Source organism: Ornithodoros turicata, unplaced genomic scaffold (assembly GCF_037126465.1).
Source record: "Ornithodoros turicata isolate Travis unplaced genomic scaffold, ASM3712646v1 ctg00001042.1, whole genome shotgun sequence".
Taxonomy (NCBI): Eukaryota; Metazoa; Arthropoda; class Arachnida; order Ixodida; family Argasidae; genus Ornithodoros; species Ornithodoros turicata.
In genome coordinates, this window is record NW_026999443.1 from 178,397 (window position 1) to 204,381 (window position 25,985).

At 44.2% G+C, this 25,985-nt stretch overlaps 1 protein-coding gene across 1 annotated transcript; it reads right to left on the bottom strand.

Annotated features, from left to right (window-relative positions):
- Positions 1 to 1,614: 1,614 nt before the first annotated feature.
- Positions 1,615 to 24,765, bottom strand: LOC135376118 (putative nuclease HARBI1). Its single transcript, XM_064608703.1, has 5 exons — positions 24,578 to 24,765; positions 24,104 to 24,223; positions 23,288 to 23,743; positions 22,954 to 23,141; positions 1,615 to 1,811 (listed from the first exon to the last, which is right to left on the bottom strand). The coding sequence occupies exons 1-5, from the start codon at positions 24,763 to 24,765 to the stop codon at positions 1,615 to 1,617; spliced, it is 1,149 nt and encodes a 382-aa protein (XP_064464773.1).
- Positions 24,766 to 25,985: the final 1,220 nt, after the last annotated feature.

A 25,985-nucleotide genomic window follows, 5' to 3' on the forward strand; every position in this document is an offset into this window, starting at 1 on the left:
ACGGCTCGTCGGTTTCGTCGGCACCGCTGTCGTTACCGTGCTGAAAGTGCTGCGAGGAGTGCTAGATGTCACTGGCGTAGTGGTTTCTGTGGTATGCAGTGTTAAATTTTTCGAAGTCACGGAGGTGTGAACGTCAGCATTCTCAACCTTCTGAAGTCGACGTTCTTCTTCCATCCTGGACAAGAACCTGTTGAGTTCATTTATCCTCTTGTCTTCCGTACCAGAGTCATCGTCTTCGTCCTCTGATGACACATCTTCCCAGCTGATTCCTCTTCGGTCCCGTTTGCGGTATCTCAGCCTGAACATGGCGCCGTCGGCGAGGACTGTGAAAGCGAGCATCCCCAACGCCAGGAATACCGCGACCGAAGTCATGGCTCGGCGGTTCCCCCGGCGCGCTGGTGCCCTCCGCCACCTTGGACTGGCGGACGTCAACACAAGGCCGATGACCGAGCTCGTCTTTCTCTTCTCTTGTTGGAAAGGAGTCATAGCTCGGTAATTGTGCAGCCTTGGATACGTGACGTTTGTTATGCTGTACGGAATCATTCAAAACTAGAAATATACTTATTTCTAGTTTCTAAATTTCTGATTTTATAATTTTTCTAGGTGCAAATGTTGTTCTAGATTGGTTTTGAACCACAAATTTTTCGACATACCAAACCTCTTAGTGATGAACGGGGGATTTGTAAGCACACGTTTCTAAAACGCCACGTCCAGAGAAACGGTGTCTGGTCGACATAACGTCATGACTGACGTGGTCGAGAAGTGACTTGTGGTAGACACTTCGCTTATCGGTCATGCCTATGCCTTGGAGTTTGAATGAGACTAACATTGAGGGTGAATTCTTTACCTTGTCGCTCATCGCCTCGGGCGATCGAAGTACGACTGTAGCACGCACCGAGAAAATGTTTTAGATCTGCTTCCTCCAGCACGTGGTCGCCCAAAGTTCGATTCTCTCCGAATCCCTGCAAATTCGAACCGCGTGTGATTCGCAATGTTAGTAATTGGAAGGCCCTAGCCAATAATAGGCGGGCGCTATTTTGGTTAAAAAAAATCTAGCAGATGTGTGTCATTCAGAACGCATTTATTGGTGATGGTGATGTGATAAAGAAAAAAAAAATAGGGATGTGAGTTACGACTAAGTCGAACTGGCTACCACAGCATGCCTACACCCATAAAGTACAAGCGGATGAGAGAGTTAAAATGATGGAGTTCAACATGTAGTTCAAAAGTTTCGACCAAGTGAGTCTAAAATGTCGGAATCGCTGGGGGCACACAGCAGACATTCAGGGAGTCATAGAATGTTCATAAGCCCGGTTGTACGCAGAAAATATTCAAGTACCCTCAGCGCCTTGTCGTCAGTTTTGCGACGTTGAATGCTCGGGAGCCCACACGACAGAGGCTCGCCTCTAAAACCCTTCGAGCATCAACGTATTTCCAACACCTGAATAGGATGTGTTCAACGTCCTTTTCAACGCCACAGTCAGTACAGTTCGTAGAGTCTCGCTTTCCCAGTTTGAAGAGAAGACGTGCGCTGTACGGTACATTGAGCCATAGCCTATGTAGGACAGTCGTTGTTTGTCGCGTGAAGGAAGGTGGCACTCACCGTAGTGGCACTCAAAAGCGTAACTCTCGATCGACCTTGTACAGAAGCGAATCCCGAGCAGATCCTGTTAGCCAGGAGGTGCTGCACATTTGTTGCTTGAGCTCGTTCGGCATTCGCACCGTGTTACCCTTGGTGAAATAAATGAGCATCAGTTGGACGCGCCTGAGTTGAGGAGCCCGGCGTGCAGCAGCGTCCACAGCCTCCTTGCCTGCAATGCCACAGTGACTAGGGATCCACTGCATTTAGATGCCATGACCTTTTAAAACTGACGCATGGTTATCACGCATTTAATGGCTTCACCTCTGCATGCGTTCGTGATTAAACGTTCTTGAGTTTTCTACAGGCGGTCAGAGACAAACATCGGGCCATCTGCAAATACAGTTGAAGTTGATGTTGTTCCTCTACAAAGTCATGCCAGGACGCGAGAAACCCGAGCAGCACTCCGCCGTCTAGCGCCTGGGATCCCGTTCGGTAAACAGGCAACACGTAGCTAGTGAATGTCACGAACCTTCCGCGAAACGCAGGTTCGCAGGCGATCCCGCTAATTCGTGCCGTTCGACGAGCTCTCGAATTCCTTTCCAGGTTCTGGGACTTGCAAGAGTGAGCATACTTGTAGGCTTCATAAAAATATAAATATACGGTGCGAAAGCCAACAGTTCATTTCCAATGCGTTCGGGTTATGTTGGAGCTTACTGAACATTATACTTGGTCAACAGCTCGTAACCTGATAATGCTTCGAAAGGTTGCTATTGTATGCTGTTGCGTAGAACATATGTTACACATAGTAATTAATGCGTGGAATGAGTAGAATGCGACAACAGGGAAAGCTGACACGCACTGATCGTCTTGTAGAATAAGAGGGCGCAGGAAGTCTTGAGACCTAGCAACCTAAAGCTCATCTGGCTCACAAGACTCAAATATGGGTTCACGTGGAAGCATGGGAACCCACAAGTTACGTATTTTTATCAGATTATATGGAGGGCAATGCAGACAAGGGAACGGCCGGTAGCGGTCACTATAGCCTCAGTTAAAGGACAGGGCCCTCATTTGCCGTGCTGCTAATGCAATCAGGGACTCTTCCTGCAATGCTTCCATTGGGATTGTTTTGTTTACAGCCTACGGATGCTGTGCGGAGATTATGCTAGTGCACGACGTGGATCTCTTTTTGATGTACAGTGAATGGATCTCAGGGTTGCTGTAGATACCAAATTCGGAGGAATGCCTCGTCAATCAGCTGGCAGTGCCATTCAGCCGTCAACTACTTAGATACGCCGTCTAGGGGCGTGAAATGAGGATTTAAATCTTTATGTCAAATCTTTCTAGTACACGACATGAAAAAACAACAATGCTATAGTGTCGTGGATTTCCTGTGTCCTTAAGTATTTCACGCCAGATGGGGGTAAAAAACGAAACATTACTAGCCTAATGCCAACGCCACCGAGATACAGCAAGCTTGCTTAATGCCTTCACTCACTGGTGATGGTGAAAGGGCTCGCCGTTGTCGGCCTCACACAGGTGGGCAACGTCACGACTGACGCTCTGGGGGAATGTGCGTCCTGGAACGACTTCTAAGGGAACTGTGCCGACATATGTCTGAAAGCGTCTGAGGAAAACCAAGGAAAAACCCCAGACAGCACAGTCGGCACCAGGATTCGGACCCGGGTACACTCTTAGCAAAAAGGGAGTCAAAAGGGAATCAAATGGTTCTGGGACACTCTCGCGAACGGAGAGGGCGCTGCAGCAACTTCCATGATCGTATTTAATGAGGGGTGTTGTGTGCACTCCGTTCATGGAGGAGTGTTAGCCTCATTCCCCAATGTTTATGACGAGGTCCTTCCAGACTATGCAACAGTGATGCCCCGTACTTTTATTCATTTGTTAAAATTATCGAGACACACCTGCAACTAATGAAAGAATAGATGAACAAGCCTATGTCTGAAATTGACAGAGTAGTTGTATCCCTGCAGAAGACATTTACTTTTCGCAAGGCCTGGCTGTACAAAAAAGGCGTTGGTATCGGATATCCTTGGAAAGTGCCGAACAGCTACTACAACTTTCCAAGCATGCGGGTGCCTACATCTTGTTTTCTTGTGCTCATAAAGATTCCGCCTCTACAATGCGGTCTTTCTTGTTATAATTGTAATTAACACTTGGATCGGTCGTTTCATTCGAGGGAAAATGTCCGTAGAAATACTCTCTAATGACAAGGGAAGCGGCAGGTCAAGTAAGAAACGCAATGTTCGATAGAAAGGGATATCTGTTCTGTAACGCTAGGTGCTTTGAAGTTACTGCAGATGCACTTCGAGTTGATGAGGCGGTATGTCCGTCACCGTTACGAAAGTGTTTCCCTCCTTTGTACTCTCGGAGAGAGTTGTAAAATTTTGAGTCGTATGATACTGCAATCCCAATGACGGGGTTTCTAGGGGATGTTCCGCTTGGGTAGTTCTGTGGGACTACCTAGATTCTTGAGCAATACAAAGACGTAGGGCCACTGCATCTGTTCGTGCTTTGGGGTGAGGGCAGTATTTTTTCTTTTTTGTAATATGGTGCAAAGGAGATCAGTAGACAAAAAAAAAAAGACCAATGAAGTAACATCACTTAATGACAGAGTGGAAAACAGCGTGCTTAGTGTTCTCTGCAATGTGCTTGGATATAGGACAGTCAAGGGAACACCTGCAGGAAGGGTGTCAGGGGAACACCCTCAGGAAGGGGAGTCGAGGGAACACCCTTAGCAAGGGGAGTAGCGTAAACACCCCCAAGGGAGTTTCACATACTCCCTTTTTTCTAAGAGTGTACCTCCCAGTCTCGACGCGATATGACCAGCACGCTAACCACTGTTGCCTTCTCTAACCCCTTCACAGGTAGACATATAAAGTCAGCCAATCGCCGAAGACGATTTTGAAGCACAGGCTTCCTGTGGCTTGCAATGGCTACCCATGCGTTTGATGGCGGCCCGTATTCATAGCTACCGACGCTGAAAGCACGGTAGTGATTGGCGGACTCTTAATTGTTACATCACGTAGCTCATGCGATCAGTGTTTGCCTCTATACTCGGAGACAAGTGAAGAGCCGCAGGTCAGCCCCACCCACAAATTTTAAGTTGTCTGTCATTGGCGCGAGCGGTCCGACAGATCCGACCAAAACTAGGGAGTTTTAGTTGGCCGCTTCTGCTCCTCCAATAACTTTCCGACTCAGCTTTCCGCAAAGTGCGCATGCGTATACTGAGTCGGAGATCTCTATCGGCTACAAAAAATATCGGAATCACACTCATTCCGAATTTATCGGACTTCTTTCGTGCGAACTTTCGTGCTTCCACTCTGCTGGATCATGCGCAGAGCGTTCACTTACAAACAAGATGGCTGACAACAACAGAAACAATATCGTTCGCTCGCGGCGTGCGCTGCGAACGATTTTGGTCTGTAACTTCCCGAAATCATGGCTGGGCGACAACCACGAGTACAGTAGCGGATGTTCTGAAGAAAGGACAGTGGACTGTTGACGAGGCGTAGTGTGCGGACTTCGCAGCTTGTGTGGCTTCCCCCGTGACTATCCTTGACTTTGCTGACCAAAAGCGAGGGAGGCTCCGCCCCCAAATGACGCGCCAATAGGAGGACTCGGGAGGCGGAGCGTTGCGGCCTCTGCTCTTGCCTAATAGATGGCGCATCGGTAGCGCTCGGCTCGGGATATGTGAGCCGCTGTCGTCTGCTTCTTCCGGTAGAGCTACGACCTTGAAGCCTCTGCTCTCGCGTAAGAGATGGCGCAACATTGCCGCTCCGTAAGGGCACGTGTGGTCACCATAACTTTGAGCCTCGACCTTGAGACTGGCCGGTAACATACATTCCGATGACGCGGTGATAGCAAACCATAGTGCGTAGTTTTGACGATTATGCTTCATGGATATGTCATTACATTACCAAATTTGTGGCCAGTTCGACGTTTCGCTCCGCTCTTTTGCGTAAACATTGTCTCAGCTCATGAAAAATGAAAGAATTATTTGTTCTACTCCTCGCACTGAAATAAATCATTTAAAATAAATAATTGGCGCTCCTAAGGGCACGTGTGGTCACCATAACTTTGAGCCTCGACCTTGAGACTGGCCGGTAACATACATTCCGATGACGCGGTGATAGCAAACCATAGTGCGTAGTTTTGACGATTATGCTTCATGGATATGTCATTACATTACCAAATTTGTGGCCAGTTCGACGTTTCGCTCCGCTCTTTTGCGTAAACATTGTCTCAGCTCATGAAAAATGAAAGAATTATTTGTTCTACTCCTCGCACTGAAATAAATCATTTAAAATAAATAATTGGCGCTCCTAAGGGCACGTGTGGTCACCATAACTTTGAGCCTCGACCTTGAGACTGGCCGGTAACATACATTCCGATGACGCGGCGATAGCGAACCATAGTGCGTAGTTTTGACGATTATGCCTCATGGATATGTCATTACATTACCAAATTTGTGGCCAGTTCGACGTTTCGCTCCGCTCTTTTGCGTAAACATTGTCTCAGCTCATGAAAAAATGAAAGAATTATTTGTTCTACTCCTCGCACTGAAATAAATCATTTAAAATAAATAATTGGCGCTCCTAAGGGCACGTGTGGTCACCATAACTTTGAGCCTCGACCTTGAGACTGGCCGGTAACATACATTCCGATGACGCGGCGATAGCAAACCATAGTGCGTAGTTTTGACGATTATGCTTCATGGATATGTCATTACATTACCAAATTTGTGGCCAGTTCGACGTTTCGCTCCGCTCTTTTGCGTAAACATTGTCTCAGCTCATGAAAAATGAAAGAATTATTTGTTCTACTCCTCGCACTGAAATAAATCATTTAAAATAAATAATTGGCGCTCCTAAGGGCACGTGTGGTCACCATAACTTTGAGCCTCGACCTTGAGACTGGCCGGTAACATACATTCCGATGACGCGGCGATAGCGAACCATAGTGCGTAGTTTTGACGATTATGCTTCATGGATATGTCATTACATTACCAAATTTGTGGCCAGTTCGACGTTTCGCTCCGCTCTTTTGCGTAAACATTGTCTCAGCTCATGAAAAATGAAAGAAATATTTGTTCTACTCCTCGCACTGAAATAAATCATTGAAATAATTGTACTGTGTGTTTCTTTCTTTCTTTTTGTAAGTAGTACGGAAGTATGTAAAAAGGAAAGAAATGTTGCTGCTTGTTCTACTCCTCACACTGAACTAAATCCTTTGAAATAATTATACGCTGTTTCTTTTTTTCCTGTTTCCTTTTTTGTAAGTAGTTACCGAAGAAAATAATTGTACTGTGTGTGTGTGTGTTTCGTTTTTGTAAGTACAGAAGTACGTAAAAAGGAAAGAAATGTTGCTGATTGCTCTACTTTTTGCACTGAAATAAATCATTTGAAATAATTGTGCACTGTGTGTGTCTTTTTCGTTTTGTAAGTAGTTACGGAAGAAACTGTTTCGTTTTTGTAAGGGATTCCGGGATCGAACGTCGTTTGGTCGAAAGCTGTCGCGGAACATTTGGACGAAAGCCATTTAATCGAACACCGTTTGACCGAAACGGAAGCGGTCATGAAATAGAACACACAGACAACGTGACAAGATTAAGAAGCAATTCCCCAAGGCCCTGATACCTTCTGCATATTTCCTGCAGATATGTTGGAAAAACGCAGCGAACCACATGTCTCACGTTAGCGTGGGCGTAGGAAAAAATTGTCCCAGTTTGCGGAGCATTTTACCAAATGAAATGTTTGGGCGTAGTTTTAGCAATACGCTGAGACAGTATCAGCCACGAGGACATGAGAGTGGAGGTAAACGTCTAATTTTACTTTCAAACTCCTGCAAACGCAGTTTCAGCAAATGCAAATAAATAGCGGGAAAAAAAAAGGCACATCATCGGATCGCCTTCTGGATGCGAAAAAGTGGATTAGGATGAGGAATGTGTTTATGGGCGAGCGGATGACACAGAGCGAAATATTCCTTGGGATAACAGCATTTAGAACTGAAGATTTCTTTCGTTGTTTTCTTCTTTTTTGTTTCATCAACGCTCCAAGCCGACCAAATGTCCCGCGTTCGATCAAACAGCTTTCGACCAAACGACGTTCGATCAAATGTCCCGGAACCCTTACAAAAAGGAAACACACACACAGTGTACAATTATTTTCTTCCATAACTACTGACAAAAAGGAAAAAAAGACACACACACACAGTACAATTATTTTCTTCCGTAACTACTGACAAAAAGGAAAAAAAGACACACACACACACAGTACAATTATTTTCTTCCGTAACTACTTGCAAAAAGGGAAAAAAAGAAACAGAGTATAATTATTTCAAAGGATTTAGTTCAGTGTGAGGAGTAGAATAAGCAGCAACATTTCTTTCCTTTTTATATAGTTCTGTAACTACTTACAAAAAGAAAAAAGAAGCACACAGTACAATTATTTTAAATGATTTATTTCGGTGCGAGGAGTAGAACAAATATTTCTTTCATTTTTCATGATCTGAGACAATGTTTACGCAAAACAGCGGAGCGAAACGTCGAACTGGCCACAAATTTGGCAATGTAATGACATATTCATGAAGCATAATCGTCAAAACTACGCACTATGGTTTGCTATCACCGCGTCATCGGAATTTAGGTTACCGGCCAGTCTCAAGGTCGAGGCTCAAAGTTATGGTGACCACACGTGCCCGTACCGAGCGCCAATGTTGCGCCATCTCTTACGCGAGAGCAGAGGCTTCAAGGTCGTAGCTCTACCGGAAGAAGCAGACGACAGCGGCTCCCATATCCCGAGCCGAGCGCTACCGATGCGCCATCTATCAGGCAAGAGCACAGGCCGCAGCGCTCCGCCTCCCGAGTCCTCCTATTGGCGCGCCATTTGGGGGCGGAGCCTCCCTCGCTCTTGGTCAGCAAAGTCAAGGATAGTCTCCCCCGTCTGGACGCCTAAGCCTAAGTGAAGATGTACATTGTTTCGCGGAGTATTTTTGACCAAAAGCTGTTGCCGGCGCATAAATGCGCAAAGAAACATTTAGCAACATGACGTCTTCCACAACCATGCATTGATACAAATGCTTGTAACACGCGTTTCATGCGCATAATGTAACTGGATACTAGTAGTAGGAGGTGGTGCCGAGGCTACATGGGTGAGAACCTACAGGATCCCTGCTCTGAGCCCTGCGCGTATTTTTCCCTGCGCGATGCGTGTGCGGAGGGTTGTCCACGTGATTATCGATGGGGGAGGGCTGCGTGCGCGCTTATCCTCTCACATTTTTCAGCCTGGGCAGACTTCTTGGGCCGACTTCACATATTTTTCCGATACAGCAGGTGAGCGGTTTACATGCAGAGACATGCAAAGAAGGGTCATACACAAAAAAAGGACAAGTGAAAATATATTTATTAATGCCATTCAAGTTGAGATATATTTATTAAAGCCAATAGTGCTGGGAATTATGATACCAATCAGGTGAAGGAGAAAAACCCAGCCGAAAAACCTTCACCACCTGTAACAGGGCGGAGCGTGACCGGAGGGCTGAGTGCGCGCTTACCCTTCACCCCGGGCTGTATTCTTTCACCATTTTCCTACTTGGGCTGACTTCCTTCCCGCGACAGGTGGGCGGTGCTCGGGGGAGGGCTGCTGTGGTGGGCGGAGCGTGACCGGAGGGCTGCGTGCACGCTTACCCTTCACAGTGGGCTGACTTCTTTCACAATTTTCTTACTTGGGCCGACTTCCTTCCCACGACAGGTGGGTGGTGCTCGGGTGGAGGACTGCTGTGGTGGGCTGAGCGTGACCGGAGGGCTGCGTGCGCGCTTACCCTTCACCCTAGGCTGACTTCTTTCACAATTTTCCTTCTTGGGCCGACTTCCTCACGCGACAGGTGGGCGTCGCGTGGCCGGAGGGCTGCGTGCGCGCTTACAATTCAGCCTGGGCCGCCGACTTTCGCCATTTTTCAGCCTGAGTCGACTTGAATCGTAATTTTTCCAGCTACAACAGGTGTGCAGTAGGCTGTTTACATGCAAAGAATAGCCATACACAAAAGTACAAGTGAAAATATATTTATTAAAGTGATTAGGAATTATGTTATGACTATGTGTCAATGGGAAAAACTTAGCCAAAAATCTGAAATAGAAGGAACACAATACACGTAACAATACTTATTAAAGGTATGATACAATAGCATTGAATAGGTTTCACAAATCAAACACAATATTTTTTATTAGTGGAAGTTTTCAATGAATCAGAAGTGATAGCGCATTTAAGATATTCTTAATCAATACGATTACAATCAAAATTATAAAAAGTCTGAGATGTTAGAATCTGATAAGTGTAAGTAATTTCGAGCACAATAGCTAATATTCCAATGTGACACAAATTTAATTTCTATTGAAGTGAATGGCACAGACATAAGGCAATAATTTGAATCAACACATAGCATTAATATAGATTCTAACCGAATTGTAGAGAAATAATAGCTACACCATATCAAAACGATCACCACACTTAATCAAAGAAGATATTCTTAATCAACGTGATTATAAACAAAATTATAACTTGTATTATAAAAAGTCTAATATTCGTATACGTGAGAATCATCTTTGCAATAGCGGGAAGTTCTGATAGTTGTATGTAATTAACTGTGAACAGCAGAGACACTGGAAGACTATGGGACACGAACACAAGACGAAATAAAATCTATACCACTACAAAGAAGATATTCCACTTCACCACATAGCACGCTCCTAGCCAACAAACAGAACACGAACGACACGAACACAAGAAGAAAGACAATAATTATTTCGGGCAGTAAGTTCACAACTCATAGAATATCAGTCGAGTGGATACTTGAAACAAAATCAAAACAATTATTCTCACGACAGGTGGAGATTATGGCATTCTAAACCAGATAATAAAATTTTAATCAATAAAATAAACATAGATATGCTTTCAATTAAGTGTAGACGTGCACTTGAAAACAGAAGAGACATTTGCTCTACATTGAAAGATGGACATATTTTGTACTCGCTGCCATAAATCATGGGAAGATGTGATAAAAAAGGAGATCGAGAAGGAAGAGCAGCGAAACAATTCCATTATTGCTGCCTTTCAATACGTCCTAGACACGGTCGTATTCGGAGATATGGTACAAATTGCAGAACTCGAGGTGCAAGAATTTATATGCCGAATCTACAATACTCATAAAAATATCTGCTCGTCAACGTCGCAAGGGCCATTGGGATTGATGGCGGAGTTTTTGAGGTTTGCTAACGAAGAATTGAAATACACTAGACCAGATGTAATTGTAATCATTGCAATGGGCATTGCATTCATCAAGAAAGCACTCAGATCAAATTATCATATACAAGCGGTCTATATCGCACGATTCATTACGGATTTGTTGAAATTACACATATCTGAGATGGAAAGTACATAAAATCTTATCATGGTGATATCTTCCACTACCACGGCAAATGCAATTATTCTACCAGTCAGTGATGTCGAATCAAGAGAAGTTCAATATTGTTGTGCACGGTCTGATGTATCATCATTTATTTAAACTCAACAAACATATCAATTGCGGTGGACCACCGGACGATTTTCATCTAATACTCTCTTGTACGCCATTCAAGAATCTTCATACAAAGAAAGGAAACATCAATAAGAGACTGTGCAAGTTCATCGCGACAAAGTGCAAGTTGTTGAAGCAATACAAACACGGCGACAACATAGCGCCTGCGTTAATCAATGCTGGATTCAAGCGCTCAATAATCAGAATAAACTATTTAATGTCTTCGGAATTCATCAGCGAAGACAACAAACGTAAACTTCAGAGTTTGAAATAGAACTGTAATTTATCGAAATAAACAATTGTATAACTGAAACAATAAATGTAATCTTTGTCATCATTATAATGAATTCTTCGCATCACAATGAAAAACACCTTACATTTAGCATGGCTAGACTGAGAACAGTGATCGCTAAGGAAACGAATATTCCACAATTTGTGTAAGAATTCTCATATGGAATGAGACCCGACCACCAAATAGGTTTTACTCGACTACTCTCTGTACAAGTTCATCACCTTAGGATAGAATTGCCGGAGAAGGATCGGTCATTGAAATTTAGAGACATGATACATCAGTCTATGATTACAAAAAGGATCACTAATCTCATGTGAAAACTTATCATATTTCATGAATTAAATTCCACAGTGCATGTATATTTCTCAATCAGTTGCACTAGCCCAGACATAGTAAAAGAAGAAGAAAAGGCGTCTTTGACAAGGCAACCGATTGGAGTGCGGAACAAATATAAATATTTTTGTCAACACAGTTGTCCGTTTGTATCACTGGATAGGAAAAATATGCCGTCCAAGATAGCGCAAAACGGGAAATAAGGGAAGATAACTGATTGCGGCGGGATAATAACCAGATCAGCGCAGGTCATACATAAACGTAGATCCAATTCACAAAATATACTCGAGATTTCCCTGTAACCATACAGAAAAACTATCACACTATTTTAGTGTCATAGCATCCGGGCACTACAAATGGAAAGGCCATACTTTAATTTTATAAGTCTTTAGCTCATAACGTTGTAACACGCAAATTCCACACTAAAGATCATTTTCTTCTTAAATATTTCAAAGTCAAAAATGCACGCTATTTCTTGCATTTTTCTAAAGATATAGATTAAAAAGTTGTGCATATACTCACACATACTATACAAAATATTTGATTGTGGATTAATTGCTAAAATTTATCGGTTCACATTCAGAAGAAGTGGTGACTACCAAACATCAGTAAGAGTTTAATTACAATTTGAATAGGTATTGCGATTTATGATCAGTGCTGTAGAATGTGTAATTTCAATTTCAATACGCAAGCTTTAGGTCGCTCACTTTGACGAGCACTCTTTCACGATGTCAGAGAAGTTATTCGAATGGATTGATATTTTCTGTATACACTATAACATAATGCGAATTCTTTATGTCGTGGATATTAAAAGTTACGAATATTTTTCGAACGAAAATTTACTTAAGAAAGGGTCGAAGAAAGGGTCACCCGCGTCGTCGAAGACGTTTCGGCAACACGCCGTGTCGCGTTTCCCTAATGCCGTACTGGAAACCGAACGCGATTCTGTGCCCGACGCGTTAACGCGGTACCGCACGCGAGCGTGTTGCTTTTGAAACGGGTTCGTCGACGCGGGTGACCCTTTCTGCGAGTCTTAAGTAAATTTTCGTTCGAAAAATATTCGTAACTTTTAATATCCACGACATAAAGAATTCGCATTATGTTATAGTGTATACAGAAAATATCAATCCATTCGAATAACTTCTCTGACATCGTGAAAGAGTGCTCGTCAAAGTGTATCGTGCGATATAGACCGCTTGTATATGATAATTTGATCTGAGTGCTTTCTTGATGAATGCAATGCCCATTGCAATGATTACAATTACATCTGGTCGAGTGTATTTCAATTCTTCGTTAGCAAACCTCAAAAACTCCGCCATCAATCCCAATGGCCCTTGCGACGTTGACGAGCAGATATTTTTATGAGTATTGTAGATTTGGCATATAAATTCTTGCACCTTCAGTTCTGTAATTTGTACCATATCTCCGAATACGACCATGTCTAGGACGTATTGAAAGGCAGCGATAATGGAATCGTTTCGCTGCTCTTCCTTTTCGAAGCAGTTTTTTATCACATCTTCCCATGATTTATGGCAGCGAGTACAAAATATGTCCATCTTTCAATGTAGAGCAAATGTCTCTTCTGTTATCAAGTGCTCGTCTACACTTAATTAAAAGCATATCTATGTATATTTTATTGATTAAAATTTTATTATCTGGTTTAGAATGCCATAATCTCCACCTGTCATGAGAATTATTGTTTTGATTTTGTTTCAAGTATTCACTCGACTGATATTCTAAGAGGTGTGAACTTACTGCCTGAAATAATTATTGTCTTGTATTTGTTTCAATTGTTCACTCGATTGACATAAGTAAGTACCTCTAAGATGGGAATGCCTCATAACTCTGAGTTGCATTTCACATTTGATATTTCTGTGTGGTTCATTAGAAATTTCTGTTGCAAGATATTACAAAAATTGACGTAATTAAATTTGTTTCTCGTTTTTGATTGAGTATCGTTGCTACCAATTAATAATTTGGACTTTCTCTACATCTTCAATAACAATACCGCATCTCTACAAACTTAGCTGACTTGACAACCACTTTGACGAAAGATTTCCATTTCAGGGAAAGGATGCGAAAAGATAGTGACCCCCGCGAGTGATATCGACATCTATTTGCGCTGCACAATAAAATATATCGCCTTTGAACTCTCTCTTATCTGACCTCTAGAGCGTTCTGTTTGCTGTACGAAGGAATATAGCCCCCAACCCTTTGAGTGATAAAGCATGCGCAGTGCTTTGGCCATATAGATAGAGACATAAAGTCTCCCGGCTTTGAGGAAAAGAGTGAAAACAATGCATATTTCCTACGTCTTGGATACCTCCATTAAGGTTCGTAGTGTTTGTTAGAATGAAAATTGTATATTGGTTGATTTTATGATGGTTCAATGATATATTATTTTCCTTTGTTGTTGTTTACGTGTCGCCGCGTGTTCCTCTGTTCTTCATCGTTAAGTCTGTGCTATTTCGCCTTTGATAGATTGATTAGCTATTATTTCTCTATGTGTTGGATGTGTGCAGGTTTTGGCTGTCTATTAATTGTAGCTGTCGATTGTGTTGTTTCTCGTTTTTCCTTACGTCTATGCTGTTCACTTAATAAGAAATTAAAAGTTGAGTAATGTTGGAATATGAAATTGAGATTCTCTATTGTGCTCGAAATGTTATGCCAGATATTCCCACTATTGCGTTGATGGTTCTCACGTATAGGAATATTAATTTTCTGATGGGTTTGATTTTCTGAATGATAGATTACTGTGTTGTTTTGATTAGGAGTATCTTCTTCGTACTGGTATAGATTTTATTTCCTCTTGTGTTCGTGTCGTTCTTTGTTCCGTTTGTTGGCTGGGAGGGTGCTATGTGGTGAAGTGGAATGTCTTCTCTGTAGTGGTATAGATTTTATTTCCTCTTGTGTTCGTGTCGTTCCTTGTTCTGTTTGTTGGCTAGGATCGTGCTATGTGGTGAAGTGGAATATCTTCTTTGTAGTGGTATAGATTTTATTTCGTCTTGTGTTCATGTCCCATAGTCTTCCAGTGTCTCTGCTGTTCACAGTTAATTACATACAACTATCAGAACTTCCCGCTATTGCAAAGATGGTTCTCACGTATAGGAATATTAGACTTTTTATAATACAATTTGTAATTTTGTTTATAATCATATTGATTAAGAATATCTTCTTTGATTAGGTGTGTTATCACTTCTGATTCATTGAAAACTTGTGATTACTGTTAATAAAAATATTGTGATTGATTTGTGATACCTATTCAATGCTAATGTATCATACCTGTAATAAGTTTTTCCCATTCACGCAGAGTCATAACATAATTCCTAATGACTTTAATAAATATATTTTCACTTGTACTTTTGCGTATGGCTATCCTTTGCATGTAAACAGCCTACTGCACACCTGTTGTAGCTGGAAAAATTACGATTCAAGTCGACCCAGGCTGAAAAATGACGAAAGTCGGCGGCCCAGGCTGAATGATAAACGCGCACGCAGCCCTCCGGCCACGCGACGCCCACAACAGCAGCCCTCCACTCGAGCGCCGCCCACCTGTCGCGGGTAGGAAGTCGGCCCAAGTAGGAAAATTGTGGAAGAACTCAGCCCAGGGTGAAGGGTAAGCGCGCACACAGCCCTCCGGTCACGCTCCGCCCACCACAGCAGCCCTCCACCCGAGCACCGCCCACCTGTCGCGGAAAGGAATTCGGCCCAAGTAGGAAAATTGTGAAAGAAGTCCGCCTAGGGTGAATGGTAAGCGCGTACACAGCCCTCCGGTCACGCTCCGCCCACCACAGCAGCCCTCCACCCGAGCACCGCCCACCTGTCGCGGGAAGGAATTCGACCCAAGTAGGAAAATGGTGGAAGAAGTCAGCCCAGGGTGAATGGTAAGCGCGCACGCAACCCTCCGGTCACGCTCCGCCCACCACAGCAACCCTCCACCCGAGCACCGCCCTGTTACAGGTGGTGAAGGTTTTTCGGCTGGGTTTTTCTCCTTCACCTGATTGGTATCATAATTCCCAGCACTATTGGCTTTAATAAATATATCTCAACTTGAATGGCATTAATAAATATATTTTCACTTGTCCTTTTTTTGTGTATGACCCTTCTTTGCACGTCTCTGCATGTAAACCGCTCACCTGCTGTATCGGAAAAATATGTGAAGTCGGCCCAAGAAGTCTGCCCAGGCTGAAAAATGTCAGAGGGTAAGCGCGCACGCAGCCCTCCCCAGCCGATAATCACGTGGACAACCCTCCGCACACGCTCCGCGCGTGGAAAAATACGCGCAGGGCTCAGGGCAGGGACCCTGTAGTTTCTCACCCATGTAGCCTCGGCACCACCTCCTACTACTGATACTAGTGAACGAAGTCAAGATTTGTGCGAACAGATGGCGTCCCGCTTGATTTTCCGTATGGGTGGGTCGTTCTCGGTGACTTTTCGTCTGCAAACTAAAACTGCAGACAAGCGCTTTGCGAATCATTCCCACCGACTGTTGAGTCGTATCTGTTTCTCGGAAATCGTATCGATCGGCGTGTTATCGTAGTGGGAACTAAAACTCCCTAATATATTACGCGATCGTCCATTACACTCTCGGAAATTGAGTGTCGCTGACGATGTAACAACGGAGAATGAGTGCGTGTTATGAAGAAACCGCAGTAAATATTCGCGGCACGAAAACAAGTGACTTATCTTCCACGTATCCGATTATGCGCCGCGTTCTCGGAAGGCCCAAAATCAATGTACGGACTACATCTTCTGCTCGCGGAGATGTAGGGTAAAGTGGGGCAAGATGAGACAAAAATTTGCAATTGAAAGTCAAATTTTTATTTTTCGAGTGTTTTTGAATGAACTAGCCATAGACACATTCTCAGGGGTGTAGAGCTTGTGACCCGCAAATGCAGGACGGACATATTCAGTCTAAAATAAACACAGGTCAAGAAATTCAAAAATGCAGATTGTCTCATCTTGCCCCAACCCTCGGTGCAAGACCAGACACCGTGTGTGGCAAGTTGAGACACGCCGTGGTAATGAACTATACAAATTAGGTTTTCCAATCCAAGCATACAAAGTTAAGCCGTGGGCCCCTACAGAACCCCCTTGGGCCCACAGCTCACGTGACGTGCAATAAAACCACACTGAACCTGGTGCTATTTTGCTCCACCGTCCTTTGCAAACAAGGCACCGCCAGTCTGACGTGTCGCTGCTCCCTCGCTTTTGCGTGCGCTTCTGCTTTGGTGGAAATGCGCTAGGAAACAGGAAAATTTGCTGGAAAATCCTTGGCAATATGCAAAAAAAAAAGAAAAAGAAAAGAAATCTCTGAGGAACAAGCATATAGCCACTTATAGTTGACTTATCAGTTTAATTACATTGAATTGTCGCTTCTTGCCCCGTGCATATCATTGTTATCCTGTCACATTGCCCGTGAAGGAAAGACGCATCTCCGAAGATGTGCAATGAACAAAACAAAGAAAAAATGGCGTTCGTTCACGAATTTTTTGCGGATGATCAATTGAACGGATTTTTTTTTCCGGAAACGGCTCCGGTATCAGGTGACCGAAGGGACCAGACGTTCTCATTGGGACAACTTCGTAGCTTTTATGATTAATTATTGAAAGTTCATTTAGACATTCCCTTAGGAGTTTACTAATGCTTTCCTAAGGAGTGCCCTTCAGCGTATGCTATATTGCAATTCGTTTCATATCGGAAAGAGTGATATATACATATATATATTTTTAAAAATATGTTCGCATTTAGCTGGGACACCCTGTATATTGACAATATAAGTTCCTGCCTACATTTGTAATCTTTTGTCAGCCTCGATGCCTACCCACAATAACTATTTTGCAGCCATGATGTTATCTGGGGATATCAACGTACTAGAAGTCTATTTTCGATTATTAAAGATGCTCTTACCATGACTGCCTCTGTGAGGGGAGATGAGGTTTAGATCGAGGTCGCCAGATCGGTGTCCAACAGTAACTTCTTTCTTTTTTTAGGTTTTACACTATCTCGTGTCCCCAGCAGACGATAGGGAGAAAGAATGTGCCCGTATCCCAAGACAAGAGCAAATGCAACTCAAACGTAGAATAAACGATGTTTTATTACGGAAGAAAAAAAGAGAAAGAACAACAATGAAAATGCAAAAATTACGGATGAGGCACGTCTCGAAACTGTTGCTGATACTGTCGTCAGTGTGATATTGTTGGGGAAGAGTACCGTATTTTCACGCGTATTAGCCGCACCGCAGATAAGCCGCACGACTCGTTTTTAGACACATTTTCAAAATGTTTTTGCAGATAAGCCGCACTCGCAGATAAGCCGCGGGTAATACGACGCGACTGCTTTGTGCGCTAAACCAGTGATGCACAAACAAAATCAATAGAGAACGCTCGTCGACGCCGTACTCCCTGCCAGCTGCCCTATTCCCGTACTGGTCCGCGACGTCGACGACATTTAGTTTGAAGCCGCTGTCGTAGTTGTGCCTCCGCGTTGGAGCCATGCCTCACCTCTAACTGCCGTGCCCGTGTCCACGAATGCTGATGCTCTGGTCAAATGACAACTGACGCTTAGCTGACCACGTTTTATCCCGATGTCAGGTGTATTGAACCCTACCTGTGGGTCTGCCGACAAAGGAGACCGTAGGGAAGGCCATAAACCCTGTGGTCCACATTCGGGTGTCGGCATAACGTATAACAAAGGAGGTCAGTTCTAGTGTTCTACTAAGATCGGATTGTGCCCTTGTTGCGTGTTTTTCGTGGATGGACGAGTTAGTGGTGTTCCAGGAGACATTAATCACTGTCACCTCTTTTGTTAAAGCTGCGTGGGGGAATGTATTCGGAAGGTCAGTCCACTCGAATGTGGACCCGCCCCTGTTCGGTATTGTTCGTGCACTAGCAGGGCGGTCCTGCTCCGAAAAACATGAGGCACTGTCGGCCCTTTCGTTCGACCCGGGGTATGGGGAAAATACCAGGGAAAAATAGCCATCAGATAAGCCGCACCCGCGGATAAGCCGCAGAGCGTCCGCGAAAAAAAATCGCGCATAAACCGCGGCTAATACGCGTGAAAATACGGTACATGGCTTAGGCAGGGTGCCCGTGTTCGTCACAATTCGTTTTACGAATGAATTTTTTGTAGTCACCGACAGCTATGAAACAGCCTGGTTGGCTAATCAGTATTCACACATAAATGGAGTGAACAATGATATAACCGCGCCACGTATACAGAACAACTTCGGCCCGCGTAGCGACTCGCTTTGTTGCACAATAGGAACAATCCGGGGTAGTTGGTATAGGTTCATGATGACGAATAGCAGCAAGAAGACAAGGACAGGGTAGAAGTACTGCAGTCGTCCTGTCTACTTCTCTGCAGTCGTCCTGCCTACTTCTACCCTATCCTTGTCTTCTTGCTGCTATTCGCTTTGTTGATCAGTTTTCCACCGAAAAGCACAAAATTTTCCTCCGTATGAGTTTCTACCAGTCACATTGCTCACAAGTATACCAAAATTGGCGTTGTTTGGTACCTAGCTGTTTGCGCTAGAGACGCAATGCAAAGAAACTGCAGCCACCAAAGTGCACAACACCGCTCTCCTACCGCTGACGACATCACAGCCAACATGACTCTCGGAAACCAGCAATCTGTAGCTCGCTGCCTTTTCTCGTTTCTTCTTTATAGCGGCCTCGGTCTTGGCCTGGATAGCTCAGTCGGTTACGCGTTGGCTCTTGAGCTGAACACCGCGGGGACGGTGCCATTATTGTTTCACTTCATCTCGCGCCAGGGGAGACAGGGCGCTCGCGTAGCCTCGCAAACTTGAGCGCATCAGGCCTATGCCACGTACAGAACAGGATCTTCACGAGATACAGCCCATAACAGCTGTCGCTGTAAAAGTAAACTTTGCTGGACATGCAAATATCGCGTCCATTTATTAAATTTCCTGCGTGTGTAGATACCGCTGGAATAGAATTTGACAAGCACGTTGTCAAGGCGAGAGGCTGCGGAATGTAGCCTACCATTAAGGCGCAGATATAGTCCGACGTAACTGTGCTGTGCGTCCGCGCGCAGCACAGTTGCGTTACGCCAGGGAAAATCACACCTTTTATAGTTCAGCCACTAGCGCGGCCGGCGGAATTCAACGCGCTAGAACGTCGCCCGCTCAGAATACAGCATCTCCTATTTTTCACCGGCCGCGCTCGAGCAGTCAGGCCAGAATGCACCGCGCTTTATCAAAATGGCGGACTACAGTTCGGGCACGGAAGTGAGAGTTGAGCGGCTTGGGCCATCAGATATTGTGGTAGAGCGTCTACTGGAGGGTGTACGACAACATTCATGTGTGTTTGACACGAAGAGGATGGACTATAGGGATTCACAAAGAAAGAGAAACGCCTGGGAAATAATAAGACAACAATGTGGACCCGCCACAGGTAAGTTGTTCGGACCACCTTGTGCGTTCTTTCGAGTGGCGTTTGTCTCTCGCGGCACTATTAATCACATCTTGTCCTGTCTTTTGGCTTTCCCTCTGTTTAGTTGAAGAATGTCATAAGCTGTGGAAGCGCCTAAGATATCGGTACTCCAGAGAGATCAAGGCAATGGAGGTGATGAAACGAAGTGGAAATGCGTTTGTTGCCAGGCGTGCCTGGGAATTTTTCGAGGCTATGGCCTTTTATAAAGACTGTGGACGTCCGAGAAAGTAAGTAGTTTCGTCTGTTGAGGTGCTGAGTGCAGGTATGTTCCGTATAGCGTTCCGTGACGAGTTTCCAATGACGCTTCTGTCGACTACGTTCACGCGTCTAGTTTGCATTTTGCTGCTGCCACTTTCTTGGTACAAATCGTTTTGCAAACATGACCAGACCACTACTTCCAAGTGATATTTTTGTTTCCTTGAATGCACACCAGTCATTACGTATAAACAATGCTTGCTACACAGGACACAGACAAGAGTATCGTCGTGATTCATTGACATTGCAGCTACATGACAAATTGTTTGTTTTTCTGGAGGACAACATGCAACCTGGATGGCTCATCTACACTCGAAGAGAATCCTGGAAACGACGATTCCAGCGGCACTGCAGAAAGCATTTTCGAGTCTATGGTGTCGAGATCATCAACATCATCCTGCACAACGTCTACCCAGGGGGATTCCCTTATACCAACCGTCACGATGGCAACGGACAGAGGAGAACAGACACCGGTCCAGTCAGGTCAGCTGCCAGAAAACAGAGTGAACAAGCGAAAAAAATCAGACACTTTTGAACAAGACCTGCTGAAACACCTAGAAAAAAGGATGTCGGAGAATGAGGCATTCGCCCTATGTGTAGGGATGACTTTGGACAGGCTGTCGAAGCCAACCGCGGCAGAATGCAAAGCAAAAATGATATTGCTACTTTCGGAGTATGACCTATAGTGTTCTTGTTAAATGAATTATTTTTGACTACCTGTTTTTGTAGAAATGACAACAAGGCTTGTAGTTTTTTTATAACCCTGAAGCAGTTAGTCTTGTGTTTATTATTTTCTTGTGTAGGATTATACAGGTGTTTTTTATTCGTTACAGAATTTTTCTTAAAAGGTGGCAGAGCAAAATAGATGCCGTTTTAGCAGGTGGGTTATACGGCCATGGAAATATCCTGTAGGACAGTGTTTGCATCTACTGTACTACTAATTAACTAAAATTCATTAACTTCATAATTAGATGTTTCTTTTTGGGGGGAGGGGGAAATCCGAGATGGCAGGATTGGATCCAATCATTATTCAGAGCCACCGTCCTTTAAACAACTCAGGAAGCAACGTAAAATGTTATATTTCGCTATGCAAATGAGCCGAAACTACAACTATTCGCTTTTCGAGCGCAACAACCACGCACCCTTCACCTTATCTGGGTAGGAGAGGGATCTCAGATTTGCATCTACTCCAACCAGCTCCATTGCTCCAAGGCATGTGCCCTCTCCCCGTGATTGCCTGTAGCTGTTTCTGTGCTTGAATACTGCTCAGTTCTGGTTTCGGCTAATTTGCATAGAGAAATTTGGCAATTTATATCTCGAAGTATGGTTGCTTCTCAGGCTGTTTAATAAGGACAATGGGTTTCAATAATGACTGGCTGCAATTCTGCTATCCCACATTTCCCAGAAAAAATCTTACTAATATCAGTTAATTAATGAATTTTAGCTAATTAGTCATCCAGCACATGCATGCGCTGTCCTACAGGATGTCTGTCTGGCCTTATAAACCACCTGCTGAAACGCCATCTATTTTGCGCAACTAGTTTTTCTTGAAATAAAATTTTGTAATGAATATTTAAAAAAAACGGCATATCTAGTCTCTTTTCTAATTCAGCCAACATTTTATTTTTGTAAAGCCCTTCTGATATGCAAGAACAAAGCAGTCAGTGTCTACACAAGCACCAAGCAATAACAGAAGAGCCAATGAACCAAATGTGATATGCACTTCCTGAACAAAGTGTTTTGTCTTGATGTACCTGAACTTGATATACTTGATATACCTGAATTATTTTTGACTACTACTATTTGTACAAATGACTACAAATGTACTATTTGTGTTATTTTCTTGTGTAGAATTATATACCTAGTCAGTATATCTAGTCTCGTTTCTAGTCTAGCGTACAGCATTTAATTTTTGTAAAGCCCTTCTGATATGCAAGAAAAAAACATTCAGTGTCTACGCAAGTGACAAGCAATAACGAAAGTACCAGCAAACTAAATGTGATATGCAGTTTTTGTCTGCTTCATAATAATGCATCCCACAGTTAGACAACTTGTTGCCTTCTTGCTGACACGCAAGCCGTAAAACAAAACGCTGTAGATTATCGGAAAAAATATAAGTGCCTAGTAGTTTATTTCAGAAAACTGAAAAACAAAGAAGGTGTACAGATGCCTGTACTAACACAAACTTTGAGCATACAACACAGCATTGTTTGAGGTTCAGTGTGTAAGGTAATAAAATAGTTCTGACAAAAAGTCGTTTTATCTATCACAGTTCTGTATCACATGTTTTGTGCAGAGTACCAAGGAAGCACAGACCACTTTTCAACTTCTCCTAACAACCCTTAGCTGCCATGGTAGGGAACCTTCAGGAGACATGAAATAACCAGCAATTTCATCTCTGATTGCCATGGCCACTGAAGTTGGGCGGTTTGCTCCAGACGAACCCTCACATCCTACTTGTGTTACTGTTTGCCTCCAAAGGCCTTCTTGCACATTCTCCCCACACACAGTATCAGCATAGCCTTCTGGACAGTATGCAGCGTCCAACATCAAGAAATTGTGTAGGCAGACGCCTGCCTTCACCATGTCAGTAAGGAAGTCCGGCGTTCCGGTGACAGCAGACAGAAATGAGCGCCACCTTGACACCAAGATCCCAAATGCGTTCTCAATGCACCGTCTTGCTCTCGACAACCGGTAGTTGAATACTTTTTTTGTTTCGCTTAGGTTCCTCCCAGGGTATGGCCGCATTAAGTACGGTCGCAAGGGGAATGCTGCGTCACCTACCATACAAACAGGCCACCGACAGGCTGATGAAGGTAGTCCAAGCGTTCCACGTTCAAAGTGTTCCTTGATACACTTTCATTGAAACACGCACCATCTGATACTCGCCCTTGAGCCCCAACATCAACTAGGATAAAGCGGTATTCTGCATCAGCCACTGCAAGCAGTACAATAGAATAGAACCCTTTGTAATTAAAGAAGTCAGAGACGCTTCTGTCCGGACACCGAATAGCAAAATGTTTGCCATCTATACTTCCAATGACATTCGGAAAGTTCCACCTAGAGCTGTACACTTGCCGGATTTTCTCCCACTTGGCTGTTGTTGGTGGTTTTAACACGAGTGGTGAGAGGCAGTCCCATATTGCCGCAAGGGTCTCGCTCAATATGTTGGACACGGTTGAAACGTGCATACAGTAATTGATGGCGGTGTCCTGCATGGAACTGCCGGTTGCCAGGAATCTGTAAAAGTTAATGAGTATGAAAACCGCTAAAAACGTTGTCCATACAACACCAGGGCTGGCACGAGAAAGAACGAAACGCAAATTAATGAACAAGCACAGAACCAGTCTGAATTTTCTCCTTATTTCATGTAAGTTCATCATTGTTGGGTTATTTCACAGTTATGTGTTCTTGTGCGTATTTCGAGTGTTGAATTAGAGAAGACGGGCCATAGCTCCTGGTGTAATATGAATCCGAAAAGATTTAATCGCAAGGATGACGAGAACATGAATGAAATACGATATGAGTTTCCAGAAGTCGCCTTAATCCAAGCCATTTAACTCAAAACGGCTTCTCGGGTGAATATCGTTAAGGGCTTACCTCAATGTGACTGCTAGTCTCTCCGCAGGAGATATGGGTCTTCTATGATTCGGAGGATGCAACAGCCTGTAGTACACCAGGCCCAACAAACGGTCGAATGATGCCTTGGTCATCCCTGCCCTGCATGCCCTGCATAAAGAACACACACTGGCTGCGTTAAAGAAGATTGTTCTTGGCACCTACCATGTGCCCAGGAATCGGCAATTACCACTAATGCACAGGAAAACGACTCCCCAGCAGGGAAGGGAGGGTCTTTACATGCGTTCAAACAGGAGCAGCTAGCAAATCCTTTAAAGCAGTAAATAAGGGTAACCACAGGCAGGGACTTATTCATATTAATATGCATAACAACATATTAGGGTTGTTTATGAGCGCCTGATCAAAAATAAATTCTTATTATTGTTATAATTATTATTATTAGTAGTATTATTGTTATTGTTGTTATTATTATGAAAGCATGCTTTCAATTATTACCTGAAATACTTGAAATGGTATTCTGGATCCACTTGCCGCAGCTCCTGTACGAGGTTGTGGTACTGCCCAATGTAAGGCCGCTTGTCGAATATCTCTCGGATGTACATAGTCCGCTTCCGTCTCCGTCGTAGACGACGCAGCAACAATGCTGTAGTGATTTTTTGCCGCGCTGGGTACGTCCACGCCATTTCAAGAGCAAATTATTACGAAAACACGCAATACGCGCGAAAGGCCGCAACTGTCGAAAACCGCGGGAAAGGTAGCAGACAGCTTCTGCGACCTTGCGCATGCGCCACGGCCGCCGGCCGTTGCTGACGCGCGTCTGACTATAAACGCATATTTCCTGGCTGGCTTGACGTGACGTGTCCGACTTCGGCTGTCGCTGGCTGCGACGCCAAAAATGTCGGACTATATCTGCGCCTTTAGAGTCACTGTACTACTCTACCTACCATGGCACGCGTGCGCCTCAGCGCGGCCACGAAAGGTTCGAGGAATTAGGGTAGGGAGCATGGTTTCTCCGAGAGGCGTCGGGCGAAACTGGTCTTCTTACTTCCCAGTGGTCGCCCAATAAACCACAAACATCTTTTCGACGTACCAGGAAAATCCAAATAGCTCAGTCCAAAAGTAATGTCCGGTCGATATCCATCATCCGTACACTGAGTACGTTGGAACAGGTGGAGGTCCATAGAACGTGCAGTATACTAAAGTTACCGATATCTAATGTACAGGTTAGAGCAAAAGTTTACGGAACACGCGAGCGGCGTATTTTTTCCTCGGGACGACACACTAGCGGCGGTCGGAAGCGGGAGAGCTCACTCGTTCGGAGGGGTAGCCGGGGTAGCCGGTAGCGGTAGGGGTAGCCGGGGTAGCGGTCGGCGGTAGGCCGCCGTGCTGGAAACGACGTACTGCGGCAGTTTTGGTATTGAGTGTGTTGGGAAAATTTAGTGCTATTCATCTGTCTCGCAAGGAAACATGTTGCAGATGCTAGGGAGCTCTATGCTGTAGATATGATAAGAAGGATTGATAATCCAGAGTGACTTTCAGTTCACAATCAGCTTTTATTGCAAAATGAAAAGAATGAGAATGATATATAAAATGAAAAGCAAATTGAGTGCACTTAATTTCCGAACAGAAAAAAAGAAAAAGAAAAAAGGGAACAGAAAAACGGCAAAGCGAGGGCTACCCAGTTTACAACGGCCTAATATTTTGTTACGGCGCCTTCTGCCGCAATGACTGCAGCCGTCCGTCGTGGCAGAGACTCGTAGAGGCGGCGAATGAGGCCGATATCACTCCGGAGAGCTGTCCATTCCGCTAATACGGTTTCCCACAGTGTCTCCTTGCTTCTGATGCGTCTGCGCTGACTCATCATGCGGTACTTGAGGATGCCCCAGATATTTTCTATTAGGTT